The 12643-nt window shown below is 53.7% G+C and overlaps 1 protein-coding gene across 2 annotated transcripts; it reads right to left on the minus strand.

Moving 5' to 3' along the window:
• Positions 1 to 1497: 1497 nt before the first annotated feature.
• PLPP2 (phospholipid phosphatase 2) lies at positions 1498 to 11731 on the minus strand. Of its 2 annotated transcripts, none has more exons than XM_031436828.2 (6): positions 11649 to 11731; positions 7847 to 7998; positions 7370 to 7644; positions 2627 to 2684; positions 2222 to 2398; positions 1498 to 1981 (listed from the first exon to the last, which is right to left on the minus strand). In XM_031436828.2, exons 2-6 carry the CDS (start codon positions 7880 to 7882, stop codon positions 1832 to 1834), a joined length of 696 nt encoding a protein of 231 aa, XP_031292688.1. In that variant the 5' UTR covers positions 7883 to 7998; positions 11649 to 11731; the 3' UTR covers positions 1498 to 1831. The 2 variants fall into 2 exon arrangements, with proteins under 2 accessions (XP_031292688.1, XP_010983571.1); XM_010985269.3 differs by having other exon boundaries at positions 11608 to 11725.
• Between the last annotated feature and the right edge of the window lie 912 nt (positions 11732 to 12643).

The raw sequence follows: 12643 nt of genomic DNA on the forward strand, positions 1-12643 counted from the left end.
TTGGCCTCCAGTGCAGGGCTGCGAGGCTGCTTCTTTGCCCCCAGGTGCTGCAGAAACCCACTAAGACCAGACAGGCACACCTGCAAGGGGTATGGAATAAGACAGGTTCTGGGTGCAAATAAAACAGAAACAGACATTAAAAAATAAGTAACCCATTTTGCACAGATACTTGGTGAAAAGTTAAACTTATCACTTAACTCTCTGAGAGAAAAGGTAAGCTCTGTATGTCCTGCAGTGGCTTCAGGGACACCAGCCGTCCGCGATCAGCTTCAGAAGCTCCAATGTCACCTTAGACATTTCCGGGCACACAGTGTCTGTCCCACCTCCTGGCCCTCTGCTCTGGCCTGGGCCCCACTTCCCTCCTCTTCACTGTTTTCCCAGTTACAAAAGTCTTCCCCACATTGGGGTTTGAACACATTTTTCCTGTTTAGAAAATATTCCTAGAGGTTGGTGTGAGGCCTTATCTATGTTGCTTCCCTGACATTCACTTCTGTGAGTGGTGAGTGAGGAGTCCCCATTCCAGGCCAGAGGACAGTGGACCCATTTTTGAAGCTCCACCTGCACCAGGGTCCATGGAACCAGAGAAAAGGGGTCAGGATGGGGGAGTTTCAGCTGTGGTGAGTCCTCTGGGAACACAGGAAGTGGACAAACTGGGCACCCTGGAAATCCAGTGTGTGCAGGTGCTGGTGGGCCCTGCTGATACGGAATGATCCAAGGGCAGGGGTCCCGGTCACTTGAGGGGAGGAGATCTGAGGCTTCGGTGTGGGGAGGGGGTATATCCTGAGTAGAAAGGGGACAATGAGCCCGGTTCCAGGCTAAAACCCCATGCGTGATCTTTCCAACTGCAACCACGCAAAGGCTCCACCTGGCAAAGCCCCGGCGAGCTGCCGTCTCCCTGGACTCAGACACAGCCCTGCGTGCATCCTCTGGGGGCGCAGGTGAGGGCTCAGGCTCCTCTGGCCATACGCTTACCCAAATCTGAATTTCCACCCAAGTGCTCACATCCAGGGGCCTGGCGGGGAGGCAGGGGGAGCTACGGGTGGGCACAGGGCCTGTGTGGGTGGGGCCTTGGGGGCAGGTCCTGTAGGGGCCCTCGGGAGAGGGAAACTTCCTGGGAGGACAGAAGAGCTGTAAGACCTCTCCAACTTGGGTCTCAGGACTCCCCTACTCCTGGCCCTCCAGCATCCAAGCAACTGCAGGCATCTCCTGCTCAGGGCTCTCTCCGCAGTGGGACCGCCCCCCTTACCCCTGCTACTTGTGCAGGTCCGCCCGACCCCCAGCCGCGATGCTGGGCCTCCTGAGAGAGCGACGGGCAGTCGGTGCTTCTTTCCGCTGACCTCCTGCCAAATGTGCCCAGAGCAGCGACCACAGGCCTCGCTGACTGACCAGCTACTCCCACAACTGAGCTCAGCAGAGCCCCGACAAAAGAGGGTCCCCGCCTCTGCTGAAGGAAAGTGGTCCTCAGAACGGCCGTACAAAACAGAAGTGCTGATAACATTTGTCAACTGAACGCCCTACTTTACTAAAAATCCACATACATAATCCATTTTACAAAAACAGCACCCACGGGGATTTCTCAGTCCCTTCCCTAACCCCACAAACGAAGGGGGTCCTGAGAACAGGGTCTTCCTCCAAACTCTAGGGCTGCCCCAGGCACCCCAGGCCCCTGGTCCCGTCTCAGGAGGTGGGGTTAGTGGAACCCGCCCCGGGGAGCCAGCTTGGGGCACCTGGAGCCTGCCAGAGCCCTCATCACCATCCCAGGTGAAGGGCCTGCCAGGACCACGAACATGCTGACCACAGCCTGAGCCCCAGCTGGGAACGGCTCCCGGCCTCAGGAGGAGGAGACCGGGTACCCATAGTGGTTGCGGTCAGCCTCGCCCAGAGTCAGTGTCAGCGAGAGGCTGGGCTTCCGCTCGATGTCCTCCTCCTCTGGGCAGTGCTGTGGGGGCCGGGCTTTGAAGAAGTCAGAGATGTATCGGACCTGGCAGAGGAGAGGAAGGTAAGAGTGGGCGGGGATGAGGGCAGAACCACACAGGGAGGGGCGGTGGGACCCAGGAGGGGAGGGGCACCGTGGGGCAGGGCAACGAGAAAGACAGAGATGGGTTCTTACAGGGAAGATGGGAAAGGGGAGGCCTGGGGTCCTGGGAAGAGAGAAAGAGGGCAAGGGGGTCCCAGAGTGTGGTCTCGGGTCAGGGCAGGGGGTCAGGACCCAGGAGCTCACAGTGAGGCCGGCCACCAGTGCCCCCTGCAGGAGGCCGACGAGAACATCGCTCCAGTGGTGCTTGTGGTCAGACACGCGGGTGTAGCCCACGTACAGGGCGAAGGCCACCAGGAAGAACTGCACGGTGGGCCGCAGCAGCCGCGCCCACTTCCAGCGGAGCCGAGCCTGCACATAGAGCTGGGGGCCGAGAGCCAAGAGCAGCCGTCAGCATGGGCCCCTGCCAGGCTCAGGTCCCACCCAATACACAGATGGAGCACTGGGGCCAGGAGTGAACCCACAGACCCAGGACCTCCCGTTTTTATGACCGAACCAGTTAGCCCACCCATCACCCCCTCACCCACCCATGGAAGGGGAGTGACTTGGCCACTGCCCCACAACAAGCAGGTCACAGAGACACAGACTCACCGCCAAGAACATCATGCAGTACATTCCGAAGGAGGAGTGCCCAGAGTAGAAAGATAATCTAAAAAGGGGGTGGGGGCCAGCAGGGTCAGGAGGCCGGGCAGAGGGCAGCCCCCAGGGCTCAGAGGCCAGGCAGCTCCCGCAGCATTGCTGCCTTCCAACACCACCCCCGCCCCCCGCCCCGCCCCTCCTGCTGGTTTCCCTAAGCCCGGGACTCAGCACAAGGAAGGAGTTCATGTAGAAACACTGCTAGCGTTAGACACCATCAGTTCTTCCCTTTCCACTTTTCTGACGATGCAACAGAAAGTCCCAGTAGGGGTGCGTGGTCCTTAGGGCCTCACCATGAAGATGCTAAGGGCCCGGGACACAGACCCAGGGTAGTCAGCTGTGTCCAGCAAGCTGTTAAAACCACAGCTTCACATTCACTGTGTTTCTATTCAAGGTTATTTTCCATCTGCGGCCCCTGATGCAAGGTTCACATTTTCTTTTTATATAATTTCAAGTTTTAAAATGGCATATTAAGAAACTCCAGAGGTCCACTCCACCCCCCTGATAAAAGCAACAGAAAAACTGACAACAATGATGAGAATCAGATTGGGGGTGGCCATGTGCACCAGACGGAGCAGAACAGACCTCACTTACAAAGAACTGTGACTGTGTGGTCCCAGCTGGGGGCTCCCTGGAGCACTGGTCGGAAACATTCATAGGAAATGTAATCGTCACTGCTGCCTGGGGCAGTGGACAGCAGTGGAGGCAGACAGACTAACCAAAAAGCTTGGGAGGAAAGGCCAGGGAATCAGGTGCTCTGGAGAGTAAGGGTTGGAAGTCTAAAGGCCAGGGCTGCACCCATGCTCAGGAAAGAACTGAGAAGGCCCAAGACTCTCACCTCTGGCCGACCTTCAGGTGCTGCAAGCTAAGACAGAGTTGTCAGTGGACACGCCCCAACACTGCACAGAGCCCACCTGTAAACCGGGAGCTTTTCCCCCAGTTCCAGGTGTTCGCAGCTGACAGCAGAACTTTATGGCCACCCGTGACAAAGAACACAGACTTCACAAAATTAGTTCAGGAAAGTCACTAAGCAAACAACCAGCAACATCTACAACAAACAGCAACAGCAATCCTTGGGGAGAGTAGAATCTGATTTCCAGAGCTGCTACTTTATAATGTTACAGGTGCTCAGTTTTCATAGAAATAAAAGCAAAAATAAACAAGTGGGACCTAATTAAACATATAAGCTTTTGCACAGCAAAGGAACCCATAAAACAAACAAAACAACAACCTACAGAATGGGAGAAAATATTTGCAAAAGATGAGACTGACAAGGGCTTAATCTCCAGAATATGTAAACAGCTCATACAACTTAATAACAAAAAACCAAACAACCCAAACCGAATACGAGCAGAAGACGTAAATAAGCAATTCTCCGATGAAGACACACAAATGGCTAATGGGCACATGAAAACATGCTCAACATCCTAATTATCAGAGAAATGCAAATCAAAACTACAATGAGGTATTACCTCACACCAGTCAGAATGCCCATCATTCAAAAGTCCACAAGTGATAAATGCTGGAGAGGGTGTGGAGAAAAGGGAACCCTCCTACACTGCTGGTGAGAATGCAGTTTAGTGGAGCCATTATGGAAAACAGTATGGAGATTCCTCAAAAAACTAAAAATAGACTTACCATATGATCCAGCAATCCCACTCTTGGGTGTATATCCAGAGGAACTCTAAATTGAAAAGATACCATGCACCCCAGTGTTCACAGCAGCACTATATACAATAGCCAAGACATGGAATCAGCCAAAATGTCCATCGACAGATGACTGGATAAAGAAGCTGTGGTATATTTATGCAATGGAATACTACTCAGCCATAAAAAAGAATAAAATACTGCTATTTGCAGCAACATGGATGGACTCAGTCCATTACTTTAAGTGAAGTAAGCCAGAAAGAAAAAGAAAAATACCATATGGTATCACTGAGATGTGGAATCTAAAAGAAAAAAAAAAAAAAAAAAGGACACCAATGAACTCATCTATAAAACAGAAACAGACTCACAGACATAGCAAACAATCTTATGGTTACCAGAGGAAAGCGAGTGGGAAGAGATAAATTTGGGAGTTTGAGATTTGTAAATGTTAACCACTACATATAAAAACAGATTAAAAAAACAAGTTTCTTCTGTACAGCAGAGGGAACTATATTCAATATCCTGTAATAACCTTCAATGGAAAAGAATATGGAAACGAATATATGTATGTATATGCATGACTGGGACAGTATGCTGTACACCAGTAATTGACACATTATAACTGACTATATACTTCAATTTTTAAAAGCCCACTTTTCAACAAAAAAAATTACAAGGCACACGGGGGGAAAAAAATGTGGGCAATACACAGGGGGGAAAAATCTACTAATAGAAGCTGTCCCTGAGGAACCCCAGACGTTAGACTTACTAGACAAAGACTTTTAATGTGTCATTTGTGTTCAGAGAGCTAAAGGTACTGTGAAAATGTCTCACCTAATATAGAACATCAAGAAGAAACAGACGTTATAAAAATGAACACAACAGAAATTCTGGAATTCAAAACTGTAGTATTTGAAATAAAATAATCACCAGAGGAGCTCAAAAGCAGACCTGGGCAGGCAGAAGAGTCTGTGAACATGGAGCCAGGTCAGCTGAGAATTTTGGTCTGAGGCACCAAACATAAAAAGAATGAAGAAAATGAATGCGCCCCAGTCTTGTGGGACACCATCAAATCGTAGCAACATATACACAATAGGTACTCCAAAAGGAGGAGAGAGAAAAGGACAGAAAGAATATTTGAAGAGGTAATCACTGAAAACTTCCCAAATTTGATGAAAAACATTAATCTACACATCTAAAAAACTCACTGAACTCCTAATAGGATAAACTCAGAGACCCACAAAGAGACACATTCTAATCAAGCTACCAAGAGACAAAGTCAAGGAGAAAACATTGAAAGCAGCAAAAGAAGGGACTTATTATGTATGAGGAATCTTCAATAAGATTCGCAGCTAATTTCTTATCAGAAACCATGGGGGCCAGAAGGACGACATATTCAAATTACAGTAAGAGAAACAAAAAAACCTGTCAATCAAGAATTCTCTATCCGGCAAAATCATCCTTTAAAAATAAAGGAGAAATTTAGACATTCCCAGACAAGCAAAAACCGAGAGAATTCATAGCTCATACACCTGCTCCACAAGAAATGCAAAAGGGAGTCTTTCAAGGAGAAATGAAGGCTACTAGACAGTAACTCAAATCCACACAGAGACATAAAAGACAACAGTGAGAGTAACTACAAAATATGAACATCAGTAATAATGTGTTTTGGTTTACAATTCCTATTTTTCCCTACATGATTAAGTGAAAACATGCATACATCATGACATGTTGAACAGACTTACAGTGCTCATTCCACATGACATACAAGTATCAAATCATTGTGTTGTACACCTGAAACTAATAATGTCATATGACAACAATACCTCATTTTTTAAAAAAAACTGCATAAAACAGTAATTATAAATCTATGTTGATGAGCACACAATGTATAAAGACATAATTTTTGACAATAACCTCGTAGAGGGTAGAGTCATATAGCTGCAAATTTTTTGCATAGTAAATACCTATGTAACAGAAAAGGCCTTGGTGGAGAAACTGAAAAACAAAAAAGATACAAAATATAGAAAACAAATGACAAAATATCGGTAATTACAATGAATGTATTAAACTCCCCAATTAAAAGGCAGAGATTGGAGAAAAGATTGAAAAAACATCTGTGTACAAGATGCTGACTTTAGATTCAAAGACACAAATAGGCTGAAAGAACAAGAATGGAAGTAAACAGTAACTGAAAGACAGCGGGAGTGGCTACACTACTCTCAGACAAAATAGATATTAAGTCAAAAACTGCTGGGGGACAAAGGACATTATATAGTGATAAAAGGATCAATCCATCAAGAAGACATAACAATTGCAAAGATATACGCACCTAAAAACAGAGCCTCAAAGCACACAAAGCAAAAACTGACAGAAGTGAGAACATGGATGAACTCTGAAACATTGAAGCAGCCAGACACAAAGGCCACACAATGTGTGATTCCACTGATGTGAAACGTCCAGAACAGGCCAGTCCACAGACACAGAGAGTGGGGGACCTGGTTGCCAGGAGCTGGGGGAGGGGGGCTATAGAGAATGGACATGGAGTTTCTTTTTCCATGATGAAAATATTCTGGAATAACATTAGGAGGATGGATGCACAACATTGTGAATGTGCCAAAAATCAATGAATGGTACACGTTAAGACGGTTAAGCTGGTGGATTTTACGCTATGCGAATTTCACTTAATTTTTAAAGAGGTAAAATAAGAACATCAATTAAATGAAAATTCTATCAGTAGAGATGGTGAGAGGACAGAGCAGAAGCATGAGGATGGGGCCTGAAATTTAGGAGGTGGAGCTTGTCTCCTGACACCTACTGTTTCGCTCCTGGGCCTGCCGGCATCCCTAGACCCTCACCTCCCGTCTGTGGGACGCAGGCCCACAAGCACCTCCAGGCCCTGCTCCCGCCTGTTCTCTGCCAATGTCTTGCCTCTTCACCTTCTCTGTCCAGCACCTCATCCCTCAATAACCAGCTCCTGAGGGCCCTTCTCTAGCACCCCTCTGCTCCTGGGGGTGTGTGTCTGTGCCCAGGCCCTCCAGCACTGCCCACCTGGACTCGGTGATGTTAGCAGGGCTTCCTCTGCACACCTCCGCCTGCACGTACACTGAGCAGTTGACACGGCTCCAGTCGGGGTCACACACTGCCAGAAAGTTGGGCCGCAGGCGGCCAGTCATGTATTTGGCCAGATCTGTCAGTGACTGGCTGACAGCAGCCCCGAATAGGAATGTCCCCAGCACCTTGTAGATGGCGGCCAGGTAGTTGTTGAAGTCGGAGCGGGAGTAGAGGCGGTCCGTGTACACCAGGTAGGCCTCCCCGGCTGACACCTGCAGGGGTAGCAGCCGTGGGGTCTCCACCAGGCAGGGGCACTGGGCCTCGCTAGGTCCCACCCACTGAAAGGGGTCAGGACTCCTGGCTGCCCTGAAGTCACCGGGACCCGGGCACTCTGAAAGGGGCCCTCTTCCCCACAGACACCACCCTGGGCAGAACTAACACCCACCCGTTCCCTCGGAGGCTCTCTGCCCTTACAAGGATGGCGGTGGCTGAGATGATGACCCCGGCCATGAGCCCGTGGGTGATGGTGTCTGGACGGTAGGGGTACCGGATGGAGTCATCTCCACAGTAGAATCCACGCTTGTACGGGGCATTCACGAGCGTCAGGATGGCAAAGGGCAGGGCGGCTGGAGGGGGCAGGAAGAAAAGGCTGGTACCACGAGGCCCCTGCCCCCGGCTGCAGGCTCCCATGGCTGAGCTCCGGGGCCACATACACAAGCTGGGTTGTCCATCCTGGTTCCCTCACCTCCTGTCCACCCGATAGCTGGGAGGAGCTTTCCTTGAGTCAGATGGGAGGTTGCTGCCCCCATTAAAACCCCCTGTGGTTCCCTGTCATATCAGATAAATAGCACTTCCTCCCCAGGCCCACACTCCCCACCCCCATCTCTACCCTCTCCCCTTCCCCCTGCCCTCCGCACAAAGCTGGCACATGTCACATCATTCTCGCTGCCCAGAACATCTCTGACTGACCTCCACTCACCCTCCTGACTGCTTGCTCCTGGCCCCACTCTCACAGGAGGAAATTCCCATTCTTCATGTTTCTGGCCCCTGTGTGTAACTGTGCAATTGCCGTGTGATACTTGGACCACTGCCCTCAATACACACACCCATCTATGGGCACCTGAGGGGTGGGGAGGGGGGCCACCGTGTTCAAGGCTCAGTCCCCAGAGCTGCTCCAGGCCTGGCCAAGGCCAGTGTGTCACAGGCCTCCCTGCTCATCACTCTAGGGCCAGCCAGAGATCGGGGACACACTGCGGTAAGGGGGCACTGAGATGCCTGCACCCCTGGGCTGTCCCTGAGCCAGGCACACGGTGACTGGCAGACGCAGCCAGGCCCTAGGAGCTCCGTCCAAATGCACACTCAGGAGCCACAAGCCATGACCAGGCTCTGCAAGACAGCACCACAGCACCAGAGCCCTGGGCTCTCTGCTTCCGGGGTGGGTGAAAGGGACAAACCCAGGCAGTGTGCCCTTTGCCCTGGCAGGACAGATGACAGGTATAGAAAGGTGTGGCTTTTCTGGGGCCAGAATCCCAGAGCAGGGGAGGGTAGGGCCAACTCCTTCTTCCAAAGGCCAAATGCAAGGGCCTCCAGGGCCATTCCGTGCTGGGGCTGAGTCTGGGAAAAGACTCAGTGGAGAAAATACAGAGGTCTGCTTCTTGGAGCTTAGAGGGGCTAGGAATAAAAATCATAGGGGAAGCACAGGGAAATATATACAAGGTCTTGTGGTAGCTCACAGCGAAAAATATTTGACAATGAGTATGTGTATGTTCATGTATAACTGAAAGATAGTGCTCTACACTGGAATTTGACACAACATTGTAAAATGACTATAACTCAATAAGAAAATGCTTTAAAAAATTAAATTAAATTAAATTTAAAAAAAAACAAACATAGGGGAGGCGGCTGCTGCTTCAATAGGGTGTCGGGTAGGCACACAGAGAAGGTGGCGTAAAGGAGGAGGCCCAGAGGTGGGCCTGGGCCCCGCTGGGAAGGGCTGGGAGTGAGGTGGGAGGCTGGGTGGCAGGGAGCAGGGGGATGCCGGCACGAGATCTCTGCCTGCTGTGAGTGAGGGCAAGGGTGGAGGCAGACAGGCCTCTGAGAAGACTCCCAAAGTTGGGAGGAGGGGCAGGGGAAGGAGATCAAATCTCAGAAGACTGAGAAATCCAGTCAGGCCCTATCCCTGTGGCCTGAGCCGGGCAGGGGCCCACACGGCGTGCCCAGACCAGCGAGGTCAGCCTCCCAACCCTTCTCCCTCAGCCCCAGCCCTTTCCTCTGGAGAGTCAGCCACCCCCACCCACCCCACCCCCCAGCCCCCCACCATCCGACCTGGGATTCAGGAAGCAGAGCTCAGAGCACTGGAACTGGGGCTGCCCTCTGCCTGGTATGCTCTGGCTCAGATGTCTGTGTCACCCACCCCTTCCCCGCCCCCACCCTGGCAGACACCACCAGAGCTTCCCTGCCCTCCCACCCACCTCCAATGTCCTCAGGAGCCTGTCACCATCGAGAACTGAACTGTTCATGTATTGTAGCTTCCAGAATGGAAGCCAGGTCTGCCTGACCACCAGCACCTAGTACAGCGTCAGCACACCACCCAGTCTCAGCTCCACCTCCCCCGCCGTGTGACCTCCAGCAGGTGGATGAACATCTCTGGGGTGAAACGCAGGGAACTAGGGAACTGAAACTCGGTCTCATTGTCTAGAGAATCCTTTATAAGTTTAAATTTAACCTACGTCTGAGCAGATACTTTTGCTTGAGAAATGGAAAAAGTTATCCGAAGGGAAAAGAGAGCCCTGATAGATCTAATCTTGCCTGACCACACTGCTTGAGGGTCCCGACTGCTTAACCTTGTTTTTGCGAAGTACTCTGCTGCACAGAGCAGAAGGAGTCAGGGGAATGAGCGGAGAAGTGAGGGCGAAAAGGGCAGCCAACGAGAAGAAGCCACAAAGAGGAACAGATAAAAGGACCCAGCTGAGACCCCCAAGGGCGGCAGTTCCTGGTCAAGCCACCCGGGCTTACGGCTCCCCCGCTCCCCGCTCCAGCGCCTTTTCTTCTTCCCCTTAAGCAATAAAGCAGCTTTCACTCTGTCCCTCTGCCTGTGCTGCGAATCCTTTCCAGCCAGCGGGCAAGAACCCACCTTTCTGTGGGACCTCCATTCTAAGGGGGAGTCTCCCATCTGCTAACAACAAGCTCCTCCCTCACCAGCTATTTGGAGGAAAAGGTTTAATCATTTGCATGTTACCTAGTGCCTGGCATACAGTAAGTGCCACACATAAATGTTAAAATAAATAATAATTGCTCAGGAAGTGATGCCCAGTGTTGGCTGACGTCCCCTGGGGGCTTTGTGCTGCCACCTGGCCCACCCCAAAGGGGTCTCTTCCAGGACCTGGGAGTAGAGCCTGACATCTGCCATCGGTCAGAGCGGACCCGCGGGTCCCAACAGAGGAGCAGCACCAGCCAGGGGGTGGGGAGGGCAATTTAGGCTGGAGGGGCCCCTCCCGGTGCCGGGGTCATGGTCCGCACGGCCTGGGAGCAGACAAACACTCAGCCTTTGTTCCCTGGGGGAGGGGCGGGGAGGGGACCTCGGGCTGCCCCCTCCCCCGGCCTGGCCGCCAAACCCGCTGGACAGGTTTGGTCCGCGCCACCCCGAGTCCCCCAGTCCAACAACAGCCGGCGGCCCAGCCTTTCTTCTGCCTCTCCCAGGCCCGAGGGGAGAGGGCGGCTGGGAGCGGGTTCGAATCCCACTACCGGTGCGTCCTGGGCCAGGGCTCAGCCCTCCCTGACCCGACAGGGACTGCCGCCCGAGGGCCAGGGGTTGGAGGGCCTCCAGGCGACCCGCGGTCGAGCCACCCACCCGGCCCTCCCCAACCGGGCCACCGCCCGCGTGAATCACCGCCCTGGCCCGACCGGGCAGGGCGGGAGGGGGAGGCATGCTTGGTCCCCCGAACCCCTTCCAGACGGCGACTTCCTGACACCGACCCCCTCCGGAACCTGGGACGCGTAGGGGAAACTGAGGCCCGGGAGGGCGCAGGCAGGCGCTAGGGCACTAGGGGCGGGGGGCGCAGAGGTCGTTTCGCGGCCTGAGTGTCCCCCCAAGTTCTCCCCACCTCCAGAGGGCCTCCGAAAGGTGGAGGCGCCGCGCACCCCACCACCTGTCCTACAAACCTTCGCAGGGAGCGGGGACAGGTACCGCCTGGGAAGGGGTCCCCCCTCAAACACCAGGTCCCAGCGGCTCTTACCGACCAGCACGCACAGCACGTCGAGAAGCACGAAGACCCACCTCCGCTCCATGCCGCCCCCGCCCCGGGCCGCGCCCGCGACCCCCGGTGCCCGTCCCAGCGCGTCCCGTCGCGTCCCGGCCAGGCCCCGGGGTCACATGGTCGCGGAGCCGGGCCCAGCCTGCAAGGGGAGGGCAGGACAGAGCAGGGGAGCGGCGTGCGGGGCGGAGCAGCCCGAGTGGAGGGGGCGGACTCTGCCCCCGCCCCGCCCGCGAGCTCAGGGCGGAGAGCGGGTGGAAAGTGCGCGCGGGGGCGGCCGGGGAACCCGGGTCGGTACCGAGGAGGGGTGGCGGGTCTCCGAGCTGGGAGGAATCGCCTGCGCCCGACAATCACCCCGCCCGCAGACCGGGAGGCTGAGGCTCAGGGACGGAGAGTCCGGGATCACCCCAGAGCGTCCGGGTCCGGGTCCGGCAGCACGCCCCCGTCACACACAGACTGGGCCGGCTGAGTCGGCGAATAAGGGGAGACGGAAGGAACAAAGGAACGGGTGAGTGAGGGGGTGAACGGACAGACCGGCAGAATCGGGGTGTGGAGGAGGATGGAGCACCGGCTCCCACAGACGCGTCCGCCCGGGGCCCTCTCTGAGCCTCGGTCTCCTCCTTGGAGAGTGGCACTAGTGCTGTGTGTGAGCTAGTACCTCGGAATCAGGAAATGCCTAAAAACTGACGGGGTGTCATGGCAAAACTGCGGAGGTTGGTTTTCTTTCCTCCTAAGGCTTAAATCCACTACCCTGGCACTTGAGAAGATCAGGTTCCTCAACACCCACCCTGTTTGTGCCAGGCCCTGTTCCTATGTCGCACACTTACTACCCCCGAGAGCAAGCCCCGCCAGGAGGTAGGAACTTGCTCACCCTCTGGACAGGGTCAGCGTTGGGGCTGGTGCCCCACGTTCCCACCAGGTCCCAAGGCAGCTCTGAGTGGGAGGCTCCTGGGGGTCAGAAGCACGGAAGCTGGGGAACCTGAGGCCCCAGGGGCCCATTGCATTCACTCTCGGTGTC

This window comes from Camelus dromedarius, chromosome 27 (assembly GCF_036321535.1).
Source record: "Camelus dromedarius isolate mCamDro1 chromosome 27, mCamDro1.pat, whole genome shotgun sequence".
NCBI classification, from domain to species: domain Eukaryota; kingdom Metazoa; phylum Chordata; class Mammalia; order Artiodactyla; family Camelidae; genus Camelus; species Camelus dromedarius.